We start from the raw sequence: 24,520 nt of genomic DNA on the forward strand, positions 1-24,520 counted from the left end.
ACTGCTGCATCCCCTGTCACTCTTCCCTCATGTGCTCCGACACAATAAGCTCTGTAGCCGCTCCATGGCTTTCAGCTGCCTGGCCTGCTCCTACCCATGACCTTTGCAGTTGCTGCTCCTTCTGCCTGAGCTGCTCTCTCCTCAGGTATCCACATGGCTCACTCCCCTCCAGGCCTCCAAAAGTCTTCCCTGACCACTGAGATTTAGATTGTACCCCTCCCCCAGAGCTGAGCTCCTGTTGCCCCTTCCCTGTTCTATTTTTATCACCTTCTGACATACTATATGTTTCACTTACTTCTTTGTTTATTGCCTGTGTCTTTCCTCTAGAAGGAAAGCTCCATGAGGGTGGGTATTTTTGTCCATTTGTTAATTGCCGCATCTCCAGTGCTTCAAGGAGAGCTTGACACAGGAGGTGCACAGGCAATATTTGTGGAATGAATGGCAGGAAGACAGAAGCAGCCCAGGGCTTGTCACTCTGGGCCTAGCCTCAGACTTGGATGATGGCTTTCCCCAGCTCCTCCCTTTCCCGTCCTTTTATTCCACATCCCAGTGTTTATCTGGGTTCTCCAGGCTTCGATCTTGAATATACCCTTGTCCCAGGGTTTCAGGGTCAGTCTCCATTATATTTACTTGAGGTTTTGTGTCCAAGGACACCATAGATCCAGGCACAGCTGGACTAGAACCGACATCCCTGATTCCTAGCCTGGGCTCTCCCCACTGCCCCTTTGATCTAGGTGTGTTGGACACAGCCCAACATGTCCTTTCTGTGCTTGTCTTGACCTGCACTGTGGAGGTGTGCTTCCTGGGTTGGGCTCCTGGTGCTCATCTGGAGATGATTTGCCCCGGGATATGCCTCTATGCTTACTTCTCTGGCCTTTATCCACTACCTTGGCTCTGCCTGGAGTCCCAGTCCTGCCCCTCCTCGTGACCCCCAATCTGGCCTGTCCTGCTATTGACCAAAGCCTGGCCACAACAGATATTTTTGAGGCAAGGCCTGAGACAAATTGTTACATTTGTACTTGTGGTAATCCTTCCATTGTCTTGTTTCTTTGTTTTTCTACCCAAAGTAGATATTAAGTCAAGCATTGGTCCAAGAGTAGAAACCAGTATGAACAAGACACGGCCACATTTCTCTTTCATTTTTATTGCCTTCCTCAGACTTTAATTATACTTACTATAAGGAAACTGCAAAGGCCCTCCTAGCCCATTCTTACCAATGCAATCCAAAATCCAGCCAACTGTCCCATCACCTCCGCAGGCCAAGACACGGAAGTCGGGGGTGTCGCGGAAGAAGTTCAGTCTGGGAAGTAGAAAAAGCCCAAATGGTCTTGTTTATAGGTTGTGGCTGATCGTTGACAATACTTGAGTTAGAGTCCCCTGCCCACTTCCCTGGGAGTGTGTTGCAGTCTTGATTCCTCTTGGGATTTGAAAGGGTCACGTAATGTTCTGAAACAAGAATTTACTAAGCAGTACCACTGAGTATGACTCTCAGGGGCCATCCTTGTACAAGAAGAATCTGACTCAACATTCAACACAGAACAAGTCTTATTTTCTTTTGTTTTTTTCTAGGTGGTGGTGAGAATTTCTAGAAATTCTCTATTATTTGGGCAGAGGAATCCATATCTTGGTTATTTTGGCAACATATAACTAACTCCCAACTTTTTGACCCCCTCCTGCTCTCCTGCCTGCCCTCCTGCCACAACCTCCTATTTACATTAGATGCACTCAACTAGCTACATTTTTATCCTGTTCTCGGTGGAGTGAGCACCATCTCCCCTTGGGGACCTTAACCCTTTAGAGCAGGGCTGTTGACGTGAGGTCCGTGAATCTCCAAGGGGTCTGTGGATTGAGCCCAGAGGACTATGATCTCTGAGGAGAAAATGTTACATTCTTACCTTCCCTAAGCTCTAATTAGTGTTTCCTTTGATTGTGAATGTAGGTAACAAACCACAGATGTATTAACAATACCTGTGACTTTGTCCAGAGTGAAAATCACAGATATTTTAATGTTGACTATAGTTACGGCAGACACCTCATACTACCATTTATGCACAACACTACTTTTAATTTACAAAAGTTATTAGGCCTGCCTCTGGAATCTACTACAAAATGTGTTAGCAAATCACATATATTCTTGTATCGCAGATTTGTTTTCTTAACATTTTGATAACTGTTTTCAGTTATAGTTTCCCCGATTACATATTCCATTTTATGTATTAAAAAATATTAGCTCTGGCCGGTTTGGCTCAGCGGTTAGAGCATCGGCCTGCGGTCCGGAGAGACCCGGGTTCGGTTCCCGCTAAGGGCATGTACCTTGGTTGCAGTTTGTCCCCGGCACTGGTTGGTTGTGCGGGTGGCAGCCACTTGATGTGTCCCTTTCACATCGATGTTTCTCTCTCTCTCTTCCTCTCTCTCCCTCCCACTCTATCTGTACAAAAAATGGAAAAATGTCCTCGGGTGAGGATAAAAAAAAAAAAAAAAATTTAGTCTGAGAGGGGGGGCCACAGGTTTCATCAGACTTCCAAATGGGTTCCTGGCACAGAAAGGTTAAGAGCCTCTGCTTAGGAGCAGATGTGATTGGTGGACACCTTGGGGTGGGACTTGGGAAGCCCACCGGGGTGGTCTGAGGAGAAGACCCCTGTGTCTTTCAGAGTCACTGATGCAGGTGTGAGCAAATTCCCATCGCCTTGCTTTCCCTTTGTCCCCTGCTCTCCTGTGTGAAGTGAATTCTGAACAGAGGCTTCCGTCACCTAGACAGCCTGAGCAGACTGACACCTCAGAGATGCTCAGCACAGCAGCCCTAGAAGTTGTCACCAGGTTGTCATCCAGGGCAAAAACAATTTAGGGCAGATGAGGTTAAGCAAGAGCACTGCACTCAAGTATAAAAATGCCCCCAAAGAGAAGTGGCTGGTAAAGGTGTCTGTGGGCTGCTGCTTGTCACAGGTCATAATGGAGCAGTAACCGGCAGTCGTGGTGGCCGTCACGGACCTGCAGCAGTATAGGTGGGCTCTGTTTTAATTTTTTTTTCTTTATTGATTTGTAGAGAGAGAGGAAGGGAGAGAGCGCGAGAGAGAAACATCAATGAGAGAGAACATTGATTGGCCGCCTCCTGCATGCCCCCACTGGGGATCGGGCCCACAACCTGGACATGCACCCTGACCGGGAATTGAACTGGCAACCTCTTGGTGCATGAGGCATAATCAACCACTAAGCCACACCAGCCGGGTTGAAATTAGTTTTAAATCGTGGCAGAGGTGCTGAATCTGCACTCAGGTTTCTCTCTCCTTTTAACTGAGTCTTGCACTACAATGGTGTCATAAACGACAGCTTTGTGTCAAAAAACGAAGACAGGGCCAGGTTCCCTTCTGAGAGTCCTGACTCCGGCTCTTCTGAGGGTCTTGCTGAACCAGTGCCGAAGAGCAGGTTAGGAGGCTGGGCAAAGTGGCTGTGTGTTGAAAAGGCCAGCTCAGCGTGCACAGATCTGAGAACCTGGCACCTAGACCACCTCTGGCCAGATGTGTTTCTAGTGTATCATCTCTGTCTGACAGTCTTTGGGTGCCTTCCGCATCCAATGCTGGAGGGGTCTCTGATTATAGGGCCCCACAGCTCACCATGTTAGTGGTAACACAGGGCCCATCTCCTCCCACCAAACCTTCCCTCAAGCTGCAAAGGGGCCGCCTCCTCTCGTTGCTCTCCCTCTCTAAAGAGTAGTGAAATAGCCAATAGGCAAATGACAGAAGGCCCACAGGGAGTTCAACAACCTCTAAAATGGATACTCCAGAAAAAAAGTGATTTCATTGAATAAACAATTGTTTTGATCCTAAAATGACCTACAACAGAACTGACTGGCAGTGAAAAGGAAAATCTTTCCTCCTCCCTGATGATTCAGTATGAAGATACCAGCTAACACAGCCTTGCAAATCAGCTAAAATAATTTACCAGCCCGCCCTTCCTGTCAGTCAAATGAATGGCATATGCAGGAGGCTACTTCCCAGAGTGAAACGTAATGAGAATTCCTGAGTATCTCCAGGAGGAGTAAGAGTGGATGTAAGGAAAAGAAGAGAAAATGGGTAAAATGGCAGGAAGACAAGTCCACAAATGAAAAAGACAGAGAAAGGTGACAAAAAAGTATATTCTTCAGTAAATGAAGGGGAGAAATAGGGAGTAAGGATTGTAGCTCCATACCCTGGGGTAGGCCCCCCATTGTCCAGGTTGAAAACTTGTTTGGGGTTGAGCAGATAGTGGAATTTCCGAAGAATTCTATGGAAAAAAAAAGAAAGAAAGAGAGAGGCAGAGAAGGAGAATATTATTATGAGGGGTCACAGTAGGGCAAACACCTCTAGGGCCCTTTGATGGTGGGAATGAGGGTCAGTTTAAACTCTACTGGGGAGAAGACCCTGCAGGCCCTTAAGTCCAAGCTTCAGCTGGCGTCTCTCACGCCCTAATTCCCTGTTTCAAGGCCTCTCCACCCTTCAAGACTTTAGGCCCCAACCCCTGAAGTGTCACCCCATGCAGACAAGGCAGGGAAACTCAGAGAAGAGAACTTCTATTCTCCTCGAGTTTTGTTCTTCAAGGAGACCTTCTCCAAAATGTTTTGTATGTTCTAGGCTGTGCAATTTTATTCTTTGTGGACTTTACAAAGGCATAAAGTAACCCTCAATGGAAAGGCCACCCAAATCCTGGAATAATGAGGAAACACAGGAGGTGGGGCTGGGGCAAGGGAGGGCTGGGGGCAATGACCCCACCTAGGCTTGATGTCAAAGCTCCAGCTCGAGGCTAATCAGGTCAGGTCAGAAGAGGTGCTCTGCCCCTTGGACTGGGCTGGGGATTCTCATATTTGTTACTTCTACCCTACTTATGTTTGTAACCTGGATTCCAGATCACCATGCCATCTGTACGTTGCCCCAGGGCTGAACAGGACAGGGAAGCAGAGCTGCTCTGCCCTTTCTGCCTCTCTCCTCCCACTGTCTTAGTGCTTCCAGCAGACTGGACATTTCCCCCTGATGAGCTGAGTGCCCTGCTTTCTCAGGGGCTTGATCGGTCAGGAGGTCCCAATCAGTGGGTCCCGCCACATCTCTTAATCAAGAGCAGACTTGAGAGACCAGGAAGGAAACAGGCATCTCAGAACTTGGTCTGACTCTGGGAGCCATAATAATGGCTCCTGTGACCGGCCCTAGGCTAAGGTCTGTGTCTGTTTTAATCCTCACAACAACCCCATGAGAGGAGAAATTCTTACTTATTTACAGAGGAGGAAACAAAGACACAGGGACATTAAGTCACTTGAACCAGGTCATCAAGTGGTAAATAGTAGGGTTGGGATTTGAACCCACCACGTCTGCCTGTCTCTATCAGGTCCACTCTGTATGTCTGAAGGGAAGAAAGGACCCAAGTGGGGCTGTTCCAGCCTCTCCATTTTGAAAAAGAAGAGAACATACCTTTCTCCTTGTCTCCCTCCACTCTTGGGGTTCACCAAGACCAACAGGGGGTGGGTACCCGGGGTGGGGATGATCTTATACTTAAAAGGTAAAAGAAAAAGAAATTAGCTCTGTTTTATCCAACAGGGGGAACAAGATGGGAGTTTATACCAAGACAGCATCTGGGAGAAGTGGACAGGAAGCAGTTACAGGCAGGAAGGAGAGGAGGGCGGGATGTAGGTGTTTGTCCACTGGCTGAGTTTTTGAGGGGTTGCAGAGCTAAGTGTCTTCCGCTTTAGTGGCCTTTGAGTGGTGTGAATGGTGACAGGGTTTGGAGTTGAAATCAGAGATGGGACAATGGCATCTTAGTTTCAAATCATTCAACAATGGTGAGGCATTGGGCCCACAGCAAGAGATTAGATTTTGTGAGGGATACAACTGAATATGACCTTCTAAGGTATGGGCATCTGATCAAACATCTAAATAAAATAACACTCATAAAGTTAACCATGACTTCCCCCCAGCCCCGATGTTCCTCCTAAACCCTGGCTCCTCGTTTCTCACTGTCTGGTGGGTACCTTCAACCAGATGTCTCTCCATCAGGTTGCTCCAAACATCAGCATGTCCCAAACCTGACCTATCATTTTCCCTCATAACACTGGTTGTCTCTCTTGGCTCCCTGTTTCAGTTTAAATGTACTATTATTATTCATCCAGTTTTCCAGGGAAACCTTGTTCTGCCAAAATTTCTGCTGGTATGTCCATACTGCTTGGGCATTTCCCAACTCAGGTAAGTCCTATAGGCTGCCCCCATGTAGCTCCTTCCCAGGACACCACATTAGTCATGCAACTCTTGCTCAAAAACCTTCAATAATACCTCCTTGCCCAGAGGATCAAAACCAAATCTCCTAATCTGGCATCCAAGGCATTTCAGTGTAGCCCCATCAGACTGCTATCTCTTAATTACTCTAATCCTCACTGCAGTTGTGGCCAAGCCTGGCTCTTACCCTCTGGCGAGTGTGTCTCCTGCATTCCCACCCTGTGCGTCTGCTCACACTGGTTTCTTCTCCTGCTCGGTGCCCTGAAATGCCCTCTTCATTGTTTGCAACCTCTTAAAAAATCTTCTCAGCTTCAGGGCTCAATTCAAGAGCTACTTTCTGTATGAAGTCTTTCTTAATTACTACAACTAAAACTATTGCACTTGAAGCATGTAATTAATACCTTCTGGGTTTCTTTTGTTGTCGTTGACTTGGTTTTTTATTTTCTTAGGTAAATGTCTCAAAACATCAACTGAATCTTAAATGCCCCAAAGCAGGGTGTATGTGTGTATAACTCTTGTACCAAGGACCTCACAACTCTAGATACAGGAGTGGGTAGTCAATAAATACTTGTGGATTTAGCTGAAGGACACACTGATACAGAGACACAACTCTGTTCCGTATTCACGATCTAATGCTCACATTTCCAGATCCTAGGCTAAAAACACAGCAAACAGAGCCATGTTGTTTGAAATGGACAGCATCACTCTTTATGATTTTTAGGAATGTTCTCATCTTCCCTAGGGTGACTGTCTGTGTGACACCCAGAAGCATCTTGGAGCCTGAAGAGTAATTTTTACTTCTGAGTGTGGTATTCAAAATATTTAACAACCTGTACAGCATGGGCACTGCCCGGTCAGTACGGACGCAGGCTAAGCAAATGGATGCTGGCTGTAGACAACTAGTATGCCTGCATTGTGTGATTGTGTGTGTGTGTCCTCTACTTGGCTTTCTGTCCTTCCAGGTAGCTAGAGCTGTCTCACATTATTCAGGTTCCCCGTCATTACTGCTTGCATTTAGTTTTCTAAACACACTAATCTGTGTGCTGTCACTGAGTTTCAGAGCATCTCTGGGGTGGGCAGTGCATGGACTGCTATGCCCCTTTGGAAACAGGGAAAGTTGAGGCTCAGAGGCGGGGTAGGGTGGGGAAGGGCCCTCATTTTCTGTTTTCTTTTTTAGTACTCTTGGTACCTCATCAGGCTGTCTCCTGCACTCCCTGGAACTCTGTGGAAGGCACAAAGAGAAGATGTTTATTGGTGAACCCAAGTGAAAAATGAGTTCCTAAATACACACTGAAGGCTAAAGAAGAACTTTTGGATGTATTAGCTTTGTTTTGGCTGATTGGATTCTGGAGACAGCATGGCAGTCTTGGAAAATCTGTTGTGTAATTTTAGGCCACACTCTTGTTATTATGTAGGGGGTGTGCATGTTGATGTTTTTAAAGCAACTTGCTCCTAAAAAGGTGATAATGCCAATTTGGGAGCCAGAGGAGCAACCGACCTTCCTTCCCGCCTACAGTGTGGTGGTCAAAGGTGATTCCAGAGGCTGGGAATAAAGTGTCTTGTGTTATATAACTGATCAGATGAGAAAGCAACTGTTGAGATATATTTCTCCAGCACCCAAACCCTGTCTTCCTCTCCACGACCTCGCCCATCTTAGAATGAGCGGTCAGACTCGGGCTTGCTGAGGTACCTGCATCACAAGTTCACCCTTGGCGGATGCGTTGCCGTCAGACTGCCCACCTTGCCTGTCCTGTGAGAAGAGAGAAAAGGTGGACATCTTTTGAAAACCAATGCCTAATATAAAAAAAGAGATCAGACGAACAACAAATGGCTAATAAAGAGAATTAGAAAACCAGTACAGAATGGGGAGAAATTTTTCAAAGTGGGGCTTTGGACCTAACTAAGGAAAGACATGCTCCCCTACGGGTTTCTCTAGGACTCTCCGGGCCTCTGCCACCTCTGCTCGGGCACGAAATTTGAGACACTGGAATGGACATGGAGAGAGGAAGCACTGAAATTGGCAGAAATCTGCTCTGTTTATTTAGAAGCTTGGGCTCTGAGAAGCAAGGTCTTAGATCTGGCTTTTCTGCTCAGCACTATCTAAATGATGTCATATTGAGAACCTTATTTTTCTTTGTTTATAAATATGCTTATTATTTTATGAAGATTTATTTCTCATATAGTAAAATGCTCCAATCTAAATCTCCAGCCTGGTGAATCTCTGCCTACATATATGCCCTGTACCTCTGTCCCTCCAGGTGTAATGCTGCGGTGACTCTGGACTTCATGCTGGTTTGGCCTGGCTTTTGAATTCCATGTAAATGGAATCATAGAACATGTCTTTTGTTGAGTCTATCTTATTTGTTCAGCATCATATCTTTGTGATTATCCCTTTTTTGCATGTAAGCATAGTTTTTTTTCCATGTACTATTCCATGATTCGAATATGCCTCAATTTACTTATCTGTTCTCCTGTCAATGGTCAAGCAGCTTGTTTCCGGTATTTTACTGTTATGAATAAAGCTGCTACAAACGTTCTTGTTCGTGTATTCTGGTGGAATAAATGCTCATATTTCCCAGGTAGATACCTAGGAGGGGACTTGTCGGGTCAGAGAGTTTTGTATTTCCAACTTAGTAGATACAGCCAAATGGTTTTCCACAGTGTTTTTTCTCCAGTTTTTAAAGAGAAAGAAGTAGCTGGTCAAGTCAAGGATGAGATGTGAGGAATAAGCAGGACTTGGCAACATCTTTAAGAGGGAAGGGAACAGTCAAGGTTTTGGGAGCTTGGTTTGAAACCTTCCAAACACAGGAGTCAGAGACAATTTCAGATAGGGATAAAAGGAGTGTAATTTTGTTGCATTCATTTCCTTTTTTTTGGTCAATAAAATCTTTAGGAATATCTGCACATATACATTTACATTCAAGTTGGTTAACACTAGTGGTTTCACTTCAAATTATGTTCGAGAACTCAAATATCAGACACGGTCATGTATATGCTGTTAAAAATTCTTTTCTTTTTATCTAGATACATTTCCAAGTAGGGCTGAGACGCCCAAGTGGAAATTGTCAGGGCAGATGTTGGAACACAGGAGAGAGGCTGGGGGACAAGGGAGGCCTCGCCTGTGCAGATGGTGACTCCAGTCTGAGCTGAGCTCTGCCTGCAAGGTGCTCAGAGTGCATGTGCCTTCCCTGATGGGCCATTATGGGGACCGGAGGGGGAACCACTTTAGTCAGGGGAGTTTTCTCTCACAATCTGGTGGCGCAGCATTAACCTCACTGAAACTTGTGCTGAAAACACAAAGGCTAGGAGTTATTGAGGAAGACCTCTGAGGGATGCGAATGTCTGAATGCTGCCTACATCGGACGTGTGCAGGCCGGTGGGGGGGGGGGGGGAGGGGGGACCAGAGCCCTGGCGGGGCGGCAGCACTTACCCGGGTGATGGGGCATATCGAGGTGGGCAGCAAGATGTGGTCTTTGAGTTCCCCACCATCACACAACGTGGACAATTCACACTTGCGGTGAAACTGGAGGAAACAAGGAAGATAAGAGTGAATGAAACTGACCAAGAAAATTTCAGATGTGAGGTTTTAGAGGTTTTCTGGGGAGGCGAGCTGTCTAGCACTCCCCAGTTCCGGATGCACCGCTGGCTTTGGCAGTGTAACTGAAGTGTGTGTGTGTGTGTGTGTGTGTGTGTGTGTGTATTTGTTTTTGTGTGTAAGTAGCATGTGTGGGTGTGGGTGGGGTTTGTGGTTAGGACTGCCAAGTCTGCCGTGGGCCGATAAAGGAGACCAAATGTTCCTCATGGCTGCTGGAGCAAATCTGTCCTGAGCAGGCCTCTCTGTGGCCCTTCAGTGTGGTACCCCATGTGGATTCCCGCCCCCCCACCTTGGATTTTTGCTCCCTAGGCTCTGAGACACTGGAAAGAAGGAGATCTTGTTGAACAAACTCATGAGAAACAGGAAATAACCCCCCTGACTCAACCTGTGCATCCAAAGAGTTCTGTAATTTAATTTGGAGACATGTCCTTTTTTGAGGCTGATCAAGGGCCTTGGTCAGGGGACAAGACATGGCGCTGAGTTTGCCGTGGCAGGGAGGTTGGGCAGGTTCCAGGTATCTAGAGAGGAAGTGGACATTAGCTGTGGCTAACGGCAGCGGGGCTGCTGCATAGAGTGTGCCTTTCTTGGGCGCCTTGAAGAACATGATTCTGGTGTCTAATTTCTTGCCAACTCTGGCGGTGCCACTGGTCCCAGATGACACCAGGCCAAGGAAGTTAATGGTCACAGTTGCCTGGCCATACAGACCACGGATTGGCCAGCTTCTTCTTAAGTAGCCCTCACTCCCCTGGTTCTGGGGGTGTCCTCTCTGGGCAGCTTGGTGATTCACTGGACACTGTTAGACTTAGGGCAGTGAATGGGGCTCTGGGCCCCCACAGGCTTTCCCCCTGGCTCTGCTCATGCCCTTTGGCAGGCTGTCCACTGTTCCTTGGCTGCAGCTTGAACAAAAAAACACACTGAAAAGAAGCAGGGCTGCCCTGGGCGCCAACCCACCGTCTTCCGGCACCACACGCAGTGCCACGCGGTGACACTCTGGTAGCACTTGATACTTTTGTGGCACCGATCACACTTGACGGAGCAGTTCCCTTCCACCCACGCGTGCTGCATCACCTGCAGGAGGGAAGGGAAGGATACCAGGGAAGGCGGCAGAACCACGCCCCAGGGCCCTGGGCTTGAGGAGAAGGGTCTGGGCGATGCACAGGGAGGGGAGAGGCCAGAGGGGTTTCCTGTTTCGTTTATGCACGTATTGGATGCCAGGCTACTTTGCTGCTCTGCACTGATGCGGTCTCTCCCTGCCTAACCACCATTCTGTTCATCGAGGTAGATGAAAAACCATTTTTCCTGTGCTTGGAATAGCTCCTTCACCCTGGCAGTCAAGCCTCTGAGTAGCATCTTGTCAGGCAGTCCATGTGTCTGTCTTGTGGAACTCCTTGCAGCGTGATGTGCTCATGTGCGCCCTCTTCTGGATAAAGGGGAACAGGAGGGCTTGAGCCGCTGATAAAACTGGTTGGAGTCACTGATCTTCCATTTGGCAGCAGGGTGACCACATTTGGCCAGTTCCTGGGCCTCTCTGAGTCTCAGGTCCCTCATTGGTATAGATGCATAAGCCCCACCTCTATGTTTGCTGGGAATATTAAATGAGATAGCACACTTGGAAAGGCCTTCCTGGCACAGTTCTGCCCCTTTGGAGTGCCCATTGATGGGTAACTTCCTTCCCCTCCCGTCTTCTATGGGCCATTGGCCGTCAGCCTTAGCAACCCATAATGCCTGGGGAGCTCCTATAAGTTCTAATGTCCGGCAGCCCTCATTCCAGACCAACTAAATTCGAGTCTCTGGGATGGGAACCATCGTTAGTATGTTTTAAAGCACCCTGAGTGGTTATAATGCTCAGCCAAGGTTGAGAAACATGCTAACAGGAAGTTAGAGAAAAAGCCCAAAGAAATGCTGTGGGTCAGCAGTCAGTGGCTTCACATCTGTTTCCTGGAAAGCTGGTTGTGTTTGCCCCCAGGCCAGGGAGTGCCACCAGGTCAGCCCAGGAACCTAGAAGCCATGGGAATGCACGTTAGATGTAAGTCTGTAAGTGCAAAGTGACCCATGGCACCAAATTCTGGGGATGTGAGCCCTCAGTTGCCTCCCTAGGAATTCTGCAGGACTCAGAATTTCCTACTAGCACCCTGGAGAGCAGAAGGAAGAGAGCATGGGCTTGGGGAATGTGGGGACCCAGTCTGAAGTGCCAACTACAAGCACAATCTGAAAAATACATGCAATATTTGCATTATACCATCCATGTTTGTATTAACTAAAAGTTTTAAATTACTTATCAGTTAATAATCCTCCTCCCAGAAGGTTTTCGGTAAAATTATTGTTCTAGCAGACATGTCACTTTTATTTTGTAGCTTCTCACCTTCTGCCATTCACTTTTGAGGATATAAAGAATTCAGATTGCTAATCAATTTGCCATCTACATGGTCACATGAAATTTGCTCTGAGATTATTATTACTATTTCCATTTCACAGTGAATAAAACGAAGTGTCAGAGAGGTTAAGTGACCAGCCCTAGGTTGCAAGGCTAATAAGTGGCCAAGCAGAGTTTCACAGCCAGGCCTTCTGACTCCAAGTCCATGGTTGTCTCCCAACACCACGTTGCCTTCTCCATCCTCTTCTGAGATTGGAAGAGATGGTGAAGGACTTGGGTTGGCCCTGGAGACTCAGAAGATCGTGCCCTGCTGGCCCTTCAGTGGCCTCCCTCTGCTCTGTGGGTGGCACGTGGCCAGAGTGCAGGCTTACGGCCCGAGCCCAGGAGGTGTACCGTGCGTCCTGGTGAGGCATGGACATGGAACGGTGTGCGCATGCGTGTGGTGCAGAAGACAGGAGGCCATGCGGTATGTCATTGGGCATGCATGTGTCCTTGGAGGTGCCCTTCTCTCTTGGAGTCCTTTTGGGGAGGGCTGGATATCTCTGCAACCTGCTAAGCACCTCCTGACTCAGATTTCTAATTGGAATCTTCCATGCAGGAACTCAAGAATGTCCTTCCTCTGCTAATTTTGAGAAGAGTCTATTTCCAGATTCAATGAATGGCACCACCCAATGGCCAAGTTAGAAACCTGGGAGCCATTCCTGACCTCTTCCCTTCTCTCATCCTCTACATCTCCATCACCAAGTCCTGGTGGTAGTACCTCCAAATTATTTCTCAAACTCTCCCTTCATCTTCTCTACCTTAGCCAGCTGGACAGTCAAAATACTCAATAACCGCATGGCTGGGGAAGACACTCAGCACAGCCACCGCCACACTGTGCTACTACGGATGCGTCGGCGTGGCCGGTGACTGCAGACCCCACCCCAGTTGGGCCCTCAGTGCAGCATGGCCTCTTGCCTGTACTGTTGGAGATTTTTTTACCCTCAAATCCCTCTCCTGCACCATTTCCAGAGCAATTAACCTAATTTTAAAACCAAATGATCTCGAGCTCAAATTTCTTCACTGTCCCCTTAGCTGCCTAGGGAACTTCCCAACACCTCAGCTGGCCTCGCGGACCTTCCCAGGCTACATCTCCCTTTCAGAGCGCAGCTTCTGCCGCTGCTCTTCAAGCATCCTCTGTCCCAGTCACCGCAAACGAGTACAGATCCAGAACAAGCCAGGTCTCTTCCCTGTCTCTGCACTCAAGGCCTCTTCTGCCCAGGTGCCTTGCCTGTCTCAAAGCCTTGTGAAGTCCTCCAGATCTGGGTTCAAGATACAACTCAAATGCCACCTCCTCTGTGAAACCTTCCCTGGCCTCCTCCTTGGTGCCTCAACTGTACGTCCCACATAGTTGCTATTGTCCGTCTCACTACTTCGTGCTTGGCTTATGTGCCTGTCTCTCTCCCACTAGCTCTGCACAATCCTCCAACAGACTGAAGATCATCTTATAACTTGTGTAATCCCTAGCACAGTGCCTGGCACATGGTGGGCACCAGGGAGATGCTGAATGGATTGATGGATGAATGAGATGGTTTAAGGGTGGTCCCGAAGGCAGAGAAGGGACTGGATAAAGGTCCCAAAGCCCCTTCTTGCCCAGGAATCTGGTGATGGACATGTTGCCTGGGACACAGCGTGCAGGAGAATAAGGCAATAGTTGTCACCAACCTCGCTGCCCCTTTTGGTTCTTGAGTACGTTTTGACACACCCAGGAATGTTTTTGGATACGCAGCGTTCGTGAACGGTATATTTACAGTCTGAAAAAAAAGTAAGGAAAGTGCTGTGAGTGACCACATAGGGAAGGTCCAGCCAGCTCCCCCCCCCCTCCCTCCAGCTGAGGCCTGTGCCTGACCGGGTCACCAGTCAGGGGCAGGGGACAAATGGAGCTGGCCTTGCCTACTGGAAACTCAAAATGGGCTCCAGTTGTTCACTGAGAAGAGCGTGCACGGTTATCTCCCAGACATGCTCCTGTACTCTCCACCCTCCACACAGTGGGCAGCAAATCTGGCAAGAAAACGTCTGCAGCAAGGTGCTTTCCACTGGGGGGCAGTGTAGGACTCATCCTCCGCGCTGTGCCCCCCCACTGCATTGTGTGTCTGGGATGCTGGGGACGGACAGAAAGGCCAGAGGTCTTCCTAACTCTGGAGTTAGGCGGGCAGGGTCTGCACTTTGGCTCTGCCATTTATAACGACCCTCATGATCTTGGGTAAGTTGTTCCAGGTCTCTGAAATTCAGGGTTTTCTACAAAGTGGGAATACAATGGCCTCTCTTTCTCTTTGCAAAGCTTTTGCAGCATTAAATGCGATAATTTGTATAGCGCATCATGTGTCTGGGTCAGAATAGCTATCCCACAAATTATTATCATTATTGTTGTAACTACTGCTGATTACCATGCAATCAGCAGGGGCCCACAGACCTAGAACCTAATAAGAGTGAGACTGGGTCTACTAGAAGTGATGAGAACTGGATTTGAATGGGTGCTAGAAACACTGGCAGGCCCCTTCGTGGCCTGCTGATGCTCTTCCTGGGCACTGGGCCCAACTCTGTTACGATGACACGTGTGCATGTTTAGACGAAGCGCTCTGGTGAGTTGGATCACACCCAAGGGTCCTCCCTGCAGCAGCAGCTCCCCGGTCTCTGGTGAGGTGATTGGCAGGACTGCGCACCCACATACCCTGACCTCCACAAAACCTTTTCATTGCACCCCTCCCCTCTCTTCTGCTCCCTGAATTCACCCTCTCCGTCCTCACCCCTTCTGTCTCCCTTCCCTCCATCTCTCTTCTGTGTTTTTTCCAGTCTCCCTTTCTACTTGTTCCCTTCTGTGATTTTTTCTTTTCTCCCACTTGACTTTACTAAATGGATTATAAGGTGAAACAAATGGATACTTTTAATTTCCACTGCATCTACAAATATATTTGTATGTTGGTTATTAATGAAAACAAAAACAAAAACAACTCAGGTTCTTCTGACCTCCCAAAATATTCACTAGCAAAACCCAACTGAAATTAGTCTGAGATGCTTTTAAGTTATGTGTGAACCTTAATAGCTTTTTTCCTGGGGGAGGGGGCTGGTGGCTCATGAGGGGACTCCAACACTGGGACACGACTTACCCGTTTGTCTTGGCCAGAACAGAAATAAGACATGGTGGGCCTTGCTTTATTCCCTGCTGTGGGAACACTAACGGAGGTCCCTCAAGCTAGGAAGCAGAAATACATAGCTTTTTCCTGGAATGGCCCCAGCATGCGCAGAGCAAGACAGTTCCTGGGGAAAGGCTTCTAAGGACGGTCACTCACATGTGCAACACAGGCCTTGCTTCCTCACGCCCATCAGCATGACGTGGCAGAAGTTACAGTAGGTTGGTTTCTTGAAGTGCTTCATGGTCCAGGCGTGCCTGCCGTCCCCCTTGGAGCCCTGCAGCGACAGCGAGGGAATGGGACATGGAGCAGGCAGCCCACGCTAGCAGAAGCCTGGGCCTCTCTCCCGTTATATGTCTTCTTTTTTTCTCAAAATACTGTCTTCTCATATTTAGAAGACAAGATATACATTTATTTTACTGATGTAAGGGATCTTTTTAAAACATGGAAATCAAAACAAAGTTCTCTGTGTGTGTGTTCTACAATTAGCAAATATTAACAATTAAGAATATCTGAGCAGGAGTATGTGTGTGGGGGATAACATTAGCCCCCTTGTACCTGGCTGGTGGAAGTGTAAATCAGAACAAACTTCTATCTATCTATGTATATATGTATGTAGGTATGTATGTATGTATGGTATGTATCTATCTATCCATCCATCCATCTATCCATCCACCCACCCATCTACCTATCTATGTATCTACATATGTATATATGCATGTATATATGAATGTATCTACGATCCTTTAAATGTTTATGACCTTTGACTTAGAAATTTCCTTTTTTAGATTCCATGCTAAAAAAATCATTTTTGAAAGAAAGATGAGCATTTTGTGTTCTCTCAGAAGTTTAACTCAGCATAATTTATTTAAAATAATGCAAAATGGGAAATATCCTAAAGGTCTTAAAATTACCAAAAAGTTAGTTGTGGTATAGTCATGTGATTTATGTTAAGTGGCCATCAAAAAGATATTTATAAGAATATCTAATGGCATGGGAATGTGCTCACGATACAACGCTAAGTGAAAAAAGCAGAATGTAAATTTGAGGATCTATTATCATCTCAGTTTTATATAGTAAGATCTTTGATGGGAAGAAATACCCAACTGTTAACAGAGGCTAGTTATAGCTGGAAGCACTATGAATTTGTTTTATTCTCTAATTTCTATTTTCTTTTGTATTTTCCAAGTTTTCTACAGTCAGTATGTACCAGTTTTATAATCAGAAAAAGTACCTTAGTAAAAGCAATGCTCCCTGTCATTAACTTTCTGTGCACAGATAAAATAGTTCAGAGACAGTCAGAGAGCCAAGACATTTCCTCTTGACTCAGCTCAGAAGTAAATGTGTCCTTATCCACTAGATAAGCCAAGTGTCATACAATCACACGCCTTCCCGGACACCAGCACTGCTGCCTTCTAACCCCTGGAAGCACAGCCTTGCTGGAGCTGTGGCTTGAGGGACATCCCTTCGCACTGCTGTCTGCTTTCTTAAAGGCTCCATCCAAAGAGCACTGCTCTCGGGCTGGTCCTTGGGGTAGTAAAAACTGCGATAGTGAGGTGGTGAGAACTGACAGATACACAGAATCCTGCATGCCGGACTCAGACCCAGTTCTTACTTTGGGGCCCCTCTAGTTTGCACTGATCACGGCAGCCCAACCCATTTCTGGGCCAAGTCTTCTGCTAACTGTCTCTAGAGGAGCCATATGAGTTTCCAAATGTAGGTCTTCCCCTGAGGCCAGGTTGAGCTCTTTTCTTCTCCACACCCTGACTCTTCTGAGATCTGAGTTTATAGAATTTCTACCTTTGAATCTAGTAGTTTCCATAAGTAAAGCTTCTAATCCAGTGTCTGACAATGAAAACTTACTAAGTTTCTACTCTGTGCTAGACAGTAGGAGACACAAAAATAAGTAAAGAGTGTTTTATTATGTGTAAAGAGGTAGATTTGTATCTGCTCTAGAAATGAAGAAATGGAGACTTAGAGAAGTTATATAAATATCCCAAGACACACAAATAACAAGTGACTGAGTCAGTGGTCAAATTGGGGCTCCTCGGCCTCGGAGCCCATTCTCCTTCCCTCTTCCCTCCCTTCCTCCATATACTAGGATTTTGCTTTTTGAAAGGAAACTACAACACTGTTCAGCAGACCCAAAGGACTGTCACTTCACCTGAAAATACTTTTACTAGCTAAATCAGTTAGCTGACTCTCCCTTTCTCAGGCACCATAGATTTGCCGTAAGAAGCAAAAGGACCTTGACTTAAGATAAAGTAACATTTCTGCTTGGGTTATAGCACCATCATGTGGCTCTTTCATTTCTGCACATTGGCTGCAGGATGTGGGAATAACCTTCCCTATGCATGTCTGCTGCTGCTGCAATTTCACGAGGAGACAGACTGGTTTGCATATATTGCATTCGGAGGTCCCCAGGCATTCCAGTGGCCATACATGGGTTTTGAAAAACCAAATAGGCAATGTGACTTTTCAGACATTTAAGAATGCTTTCTCTGAACCCCTAATAATAAATGTAGAAACTGATAGTTTAGTGCACATTTAAAAATAAATGCATAACACTTTTGACTAATAAAAGCTAAATTCATATTTGTTTTTTGTTTGCCACGTTCTTGATATAAAATTGGTTTTCTGTTACCCTGATTTAGCACTGGGAAGACATACTAGGGAAAATGGTGAAGAAATAGTCTGTTTCTCCCTCCTCCAGCCAAAAAGGTGGGTCCCCTCCATGTGGAGAGTTGGTGGCACTTCGGAGTCAGCACGTCCAAAATAAGAAAGCAAAAATAGAAACTGGTTTCTTATGATAAAGATGCCCCATCTCTACTTCCATATTTTAGCTGGAAAATAACAAAAACCAACCCAAAACCAAACACACAGGTATGTTGGAATAGCACCCAAAGCAGAACTTCTACTTTGATCCAGGTATGATCTTGAGTATGATAGCAGGCAGTTTATCCTGCTTATCTGAGTGGTCCTCCTCCCCGGGTCCTAGCTCACATAGGTTCTTGCATGTAATAGGTCCTTGGTAAGGGATTACTGAATGAGGAGTCTGCTGTTCCTGAACATGGAGGATGGCCCCTGTTAGCAACTAGGTGTGTGTTCTTGGGCAAGTCCTTTACTCCTCTGGTCCTCAGTATGCAAAGTGAAAGGGATAGATCAAGGTCATCAAAGTCTTCTCCAGCTCTGACTTTCTAGGGTACTAAGGAATAAGAAGAAAGTTGTGTAGATCTGGGATCCTTAATTTATACTTAGCATTTGGAAGGAACTGGACATGCTATGAGATGATTACAGGATTCCTAGTTCTTGAATATTGGAAATGAAGTCTTAGCTTTAGTCTTGAATTGCAGAACTGTCAGATGGAGACATTACAGGCAACGGCAGCAGTTAGAGGTTAGCCCAGCTGAATTTCCTGTTCTGTTCCTCTATATGACATTTCAGTAATTGCAAAGAGGTGCTGTCACACAGCCTGTGTGACTGTCCTGGTAAATGCTTAAAAGTCACCATTTGTAATTTTAGTTCTAATCTTTCCTAGCTCATGCATGACGGTTACTTCACTTGGTAAATAAGCAGAAAATACAGTAACTGACGAGGTCAGATGCAGGCATATATAACCATTAATTTTACATTAAGCCTCTACACGTATCCCCTACTCTGATCCAACTGGGAGGTGTCTCTAAAACACCTGAACTTTCTTTCATTTGGGTCTTTGATCAAGCTATTGTCTTGGCCACAAACTCTCTCTTCTACCATCTTCTGCCACCAAATCATACCCATTCTTGGGAACCAGATCAAATATCCTCCTAGGTCCTCCCACTTGACCTTTATCTCAATAATGGGTTATAAAAATCCCACGCATCCTTCAGGACCACGGCAAACACCCTCAGATATTTCTTCCCACCAGTCTCACTCCTAAGTGTGGGTTGTTAGGAAGTGAAGTATCTTTGGAGTTAAGTACAAATAAATTCTGAATCCTCATTTTGCTCCTTAGGCTAAGAATCTCAGCTTTCCACTTGTGTAAAGTGGGGGGAAAATACTTACCTTATTTGGTTGCTTTGATCACGCTCTGCCTCACAATAGAACAGTATTTTTTCCTTCCCTTCCTCCTTCCATTCTCTCCTTCCTCAATTCTCTTAGCATTAAAAAAAAAAATGTTTTTATTTATTTTTTTAGAGAGAGATAGAAACATTGATATGAGAGAGAAACATGGATCGGCTGCCTCCAGCACGCCCCCTACTGGGGATCAAGCCCACAACCTGGGCATGTGCCCTGACTGGGAATCGAACCAGGATATCTCAGTCCATGGGAGGAGGCTCAATCCACTGAGCCACATCGGCTGGGCTCTCTTGGTATTTTTAACCTAATTTGTGGGAAAGATGGAATTTTTCTTCGAATTTTTTTTTTGCCCTTTGCTTGTTTGTATATAACCTTCTGGTGGGTGAATATTGTATCGGTGTCCCCTCATAGAGCTCAGAACAATATCTTTAATTATTTATAATTTAGTACATGCCTTTCAAATGAATGAACATATTTCAGTCTCTAATAGGTAAAAAGAAAGGATGTTCGGGCTGGCCTAGAGCATGTGGTTTGACCACTGGGGCAGAAGCCAAGGTGATGTGTAGATACAAACTTCCACATAGAGCTTGATGTTCCTGAAAGGTAAGAGATCTTTGAACTCAGGCTTGCTGACTTACAGAGTCATCCATGCCCAGGAGGACCAGCAATGGGATGGTGGTCATCCCTCCGTGGACCCATTCCTGTAGAGACACAAAGCCGTCCCGGTCGTAGTCCATCCCTTGCAACATCTCCTTCAATATCTGCGGAATCCACAGAGCAGCAGTTGTCCACTTTCATCCTCGACTTCTCTATCCCACCTCTGCCCTCTTATTTCTCCTTTGTTCTGCATCGTCTGGCTTGTGTTTTCCCCTCTGCTCTGATTCATAGTGAGGAGACCAGAGCTCCAGACCTGGCTCTGCCTGACCTGACCGAGTGGCCTTGGGCAAGCCAGACACCCCGACTCTGGGTTCTGCTTTGCTCATCTGTAAAATGGAAATACTATTGGCATGTGTGCAGCACTGTAGTGAGGATTAGAGAAACGGTATATAGAATGTACCTTTATATAAAAAATAAAATCATTATTACTACCTGATGGTGGAGAAAAATCTTTAAAATCCTTCCTGGTTCTAAATTCTCTGATCTATGAACTCCTGCTATAAAAATTTAGTTCAGGTGAAAAGGTGAGGGGGAATTATTATTGGAATTATGTCTACTTTTCCCTGCGGCCTGTAGTTTTTCATATCAGAGAAGTGGGCGGTCAAGGTGTAGGCCCCCAGAGAAGCTGCCTATGAGAAAATGAATCTGGGAGACCCTGCCATTATCCAAGGATGTCCTAATTTCCTCTTGGAAGTTTACTCGGAAGTCACCCCATGTTTCCAGAAACTCACAGGCCTTAGCTCCGTGGGATCCCACTCAAGATACTGTGCAATGTGCAGCATTTGGTTGACAATACGATCCATCTCCTAGAAAATATCAAGGGGAGAAACCAACTGAAGATCTGTTTTGAAGAGCAAGGCTCAACATCAAACCCTGTGGGCAGATGGGCAGGGCATGTCACGGGACTTACTCCTTGCTTCTGTTCTTCATTTCTGCCTTGACCACAGGGCTCAGTGGAGAGTAGATGCTCACAGAAGATGGCTAAGCCCAAGGTATGCGGAAAGCTCCCTAAACACTGACCTCCTTGGACCCACCTGGGTTCACCTCCCTTCCCCTCGTCTGGGCTCTGACTGAGAGAGCATAGGAAGCACTCCTGCTTTCTCTTTCTGTGTGAGCTGCTCTCACAAATGCTCACAAACCAAGGCAGGTCTCCCCTCCCTCTTCAGTCATTCCTCATCCCCACAGCTTTAGCAGCTTGGGATCCATCTATATCCCTCAGAGGTCAGTTTCAGTGGGTGTAGGGCCACTGTGTGGGCCCCAGTTCAGACACTATGGTTTATATCCCTTTGGCATCTTCTCTGTTTCCTTTGTATCATGTCCAGCCCTGAACCCAGGACTCTGTGAGCCCGTGATTTATGCGGGGTTCATTGGCCTGGTGAGTGAGCCTTTTGTTTGCTACTTCAACCAGGCTCCATCTAAAGCCTCATGGAATTGTGGATGCTAATGGGTCAGGGCACTCAGAGTTCTACTGAAATACACTAGACCAAGGAGGTATTTTCATCTCTCGGGCACAATCTAAGAGGTTAATAGTATGATCAATGTGGAGAGACACATTGGTGAATGAAAGCAAGGTTAAAAAATGTTACCTCCACCAAATTGAATGCTGGATCAAAACAAGTAAGCTAAGATGCAACAGGAATTTAAGAAATTATACTTCTTTTTTAAAAAAATAATTCATTGCAAAACTGCAGATGAGGTGCTAAATGGGGGTAAAAAAGAAGGAGGAAAAGTGGGGACAGCGTTCTGGAAAAGTTCCAACGGAAAAGCGCTTGTGAATCTAGTCGGGACGAAGATTCAATGAGAAGACCACGTGATTCGGGAACTGAGATTTAGACTCAGCCCTGAGCTGTGGAAGTGGGTGGGCATTTTCGGGAAGCAGAGGAAGCCGATTTCAGGAAGGACTGGCTCACCTGATGTCTACCTTGACCAGGACACATGTGGATGATTAATGAGTCCTGGAGGGGTGGGTTCAGTTCTGCGCCGTGTTTTAAGGATGGCATCGACAAACCAGAGCGTGCCAGAGTGCACGTGTTCACCTGCCTCATGGGAAACAGTGTAGGAACTGGGAAATCTGAGCTTGGAGGACATTTCAGAGCAGGTGTGACGGTACCTTCAAATACCTGAAGGCTGAGTGTGTAGAATCGGTATCCACTAGTCTGCTGTCCTGGTCAGCTAGAGGGCAGAAGCTAGCTGAGGGGTATAGAGGGGGATTTGTTGAGGGTTGGCTTGTTTTGGCCTCACTGCTGGGTTGGGAAAGGGGGAGGTGAAAGGAGAAGCAGGTTTCGTGTTGAGAATTTCCCTGGCATACCAGAGGTGCCCCTTGTGTCGGAAGGAAGCTCTCTGTAAGTCACCCTCGGCAGTGGGGCGGCTGTGTTAAGGCAGTGGGTGAACCCTCCAATGTTGGGAGTGACCACAAAGAGACTGGGTGCCCAGCTACCAGGGATTCTTGGTGGGAAGTTGAATCAGGTAACTCCTTTGAGACTGCTTCAGTCCATTAAACACATCTGAAATTCAACCACATCTTAGGACTTGCAATAATTTTGCAAGTTATCATCATTTCTTGTCTTGCCGATTTCAATAACCTCCTACTTAGTATCCCTGCTTACACCCCTACAGTCTAGACAACACAGGAGGCAGAGTGATCCTGTTAAAACCCAAGTCAACCATGCCACTCCTCTGCTCAAAATCTCCAATGGTTCTCCATTTATCCAGAGTAAGACGTAAACCCTTCCAATCACCTAAAAGGCTTGTTAATGCTTTGTAATCTTCCTCCACCTCCATCTCACTTCTTCTCTGATCTCTCCTATTACTCACTCTGACCTCACCTGCTCATTCATTCTGCTACAGCCACTCTGGCCTCCTGTTAACATCCCAGGCATCCCTCAGGACCTTTGCACCCTCTGTTCCCCATCCTGGAAAGCTTTTCCTCTAGACTTAGGTGTTTCTCCATGACTTACAGTCCCTCACCTCCTTCAAGTATCTGTTCCGATGTGCCTTGCTCAGGGAGACCTTTTTTGGTTCTGCTAGCTGAAACAGCAGCCCCTCCAATACATCCCTCCATAGCACACATCTCCATGTAGCACATATTTTACCATGCTGTTCAGTGAGTGTGTTTGCACTAGAATGAAAGCTTCACAAGGGTATGGGGTTTTTAGTCAATAATTCTCACCAATATATGCCCTGTTTAGAATAGTGCCTGGCACACAGTAGATAGTCAATAAATATATGTTGACCAAATGCATGAGAGTCTGTGATTCTTTGGTTGCTCCCTTGCATGATGGAAGCGCAGCATTGCAGTGTGGCTGTAGGGCTCCCATAAAGACACTCTGGGGTTTGGAGGGAATTGGGAGGATTTAGTTTGTTTAGTGGACTTGCTCCCTTTCTTCTTTCCAGTTCTGACCCAGCCCTGTGCACCCCAACCTCAGAGCCTTTCTGTGAATGAGCCCACCTTTAACATTGCCAGTCATGAAGAGAAGGCCTGCCTGATGCTATTTGCCCTCTACCTCTGTGCCTTCTTCTTTTTCCATTTCCTCTCACTCCATGATCCCTGACTTATTGCTGCCTATTCCTGGGGCAGGGGCAGGGGGCAGGGGGCAGGGGGCAGGGGTGAGTCTCTGGCATTCCTGGGTATATTGAGATAGGATCATGTGCTCAGAGCAGACAGAACCAGACTCCTAGAGCTGGTGCCCTGGGGTATGAGAGGCAGGCAAGCGTGATGCCAAAGCACACCAGCAGTTACCTGACTTCCTCCACCCTCTTGCTCACCCACCTCCACCCCTCTGCTCCTGGACTCCAGCAGGAAACCGCAGGGAGAAGTTCTGAACCAATTTGGAAATTAAACTAGATAAGAAACTGAAGCATCTCCTCATTCTGAGATGTTGTAATCCTGGACTTCTGGTATGAAAAGGCAAGTTGGAGTTCACTCTCCTGCAGGCTGGCTCTTTGGAGATCGAAGGTGGGGGTTCTACTCATTTCTGTGGCCCATGTTGAGACATTGCAATTCTTATAAAGATAGAACTCTTATAACGAGCTTTCAGGCTGTTCCTCCACCTGTTCCCTTCTCCCCCAGCCTTTTCTGGATGCAGGAGGGTATTTGGAGAGCTTACCGCTTGATCCAGGAGACCGTTCTCATCCGAATCATAGAGACGAAACATGACTGCAAGAAACAGAGACGAGGCTTGAGGCATCTCCAGGCACCAGGGACTGGCTCAGGCTGCTGCTGCCAGTTTTTAGATCAGCTCTGACCACCACTGGAGCAAAGGCTTTGCAGACAGCTCACCCACCCTCCAAAGGGCAGAGTCGTACTTCTTACAGAGAAGTGGGGAGAGGAAGGAGAACCAAGTCGCCTGGCGTTTGAGACTGCCTAAGCAATAACTCTGTGGCTGATGAGATTCAAGCAACGAGTGACTCCCTGCAAAGCATTCGCACTTCT

The 24,520-nt window shown here is 46.7% G+C and overlaps 1 protein-coding gene across 8 annotated transcripts in view; it reads right to left on the bottom strand.

Annotated features, from left to right (window-relative positions):
* DGKG (diacylglycerol kinase gamma) overlaps positions 1-24,520 on the bottom strand; it is a 196,460-nt gene that overhangs the window by 100,151 nt on the left and 71,789 nt on the right. For 4 of the 8 annotated variants that reach the window (XM_036242391.1, XM_036242387.1, XM_036242388.1 and 1 more), the window contains 11 exons: positions 24,195-24,244; positions 20,820-20,894; positions 20,070-20,192; positions 15,532-15,649; positions 13,907-13,995; positions 10,780-10,896; positions 9,664-9,756; positions 7,924-7,983; positions 5,436-5,515; positions 4,186-4,260; positions 1,215-1,300 (listed from right to left, as the gene is read on the bottom strand). In XM_036242391.1, the coding sequence (XP_036098284.1) occupies positions 1,215-1,300; positions 4,186-4,260; positions 5,436-5,515; positions 7,924-7,983; positions 9,664-9,756; positions 10,780-10,896; positions 13,907-13,995; positions 15,532-15,649; positions 20,070-20,192; positions 20,820-20,894; positions 24,195-24,244 (966 nt within the window). Of the gene's footprint in view, positions 1-1,214; positions 1,301-4,185; positions 4,261-5,435; positions 5,516-7,923; positions 7,984-9,663; positions 9,757-10,779; positions 10,897-13,906; positions 13,996-15,531; positions 15,650-19,416; positions 19,460-20,069; positions 20,193-20,819; positions 20,895-24,194; positions 24,245-24,520 lie in introns of those variants that run through there. The other 4 variants (XM_036242390.1, XM_036242393.1, XM_036242392.1 and 1 more) reach the window with 4 other exon arrangements.

The sequence above is a fragment of the Molossus molossus genome, unplaced genomic scaffold (assembly GCF_014108415.1).
Source record: "Molossus molossus isolate mMolMol1 unplaced genomic scaffold, mMolMol1.p scaffold_m16_p_5, whole genome shotgun sequence".
NCBI lineage: Eukaryota > Metazoa > Chordata > Mammalia > Chiroptera > Molossidae > Molossus > Molossus molossus.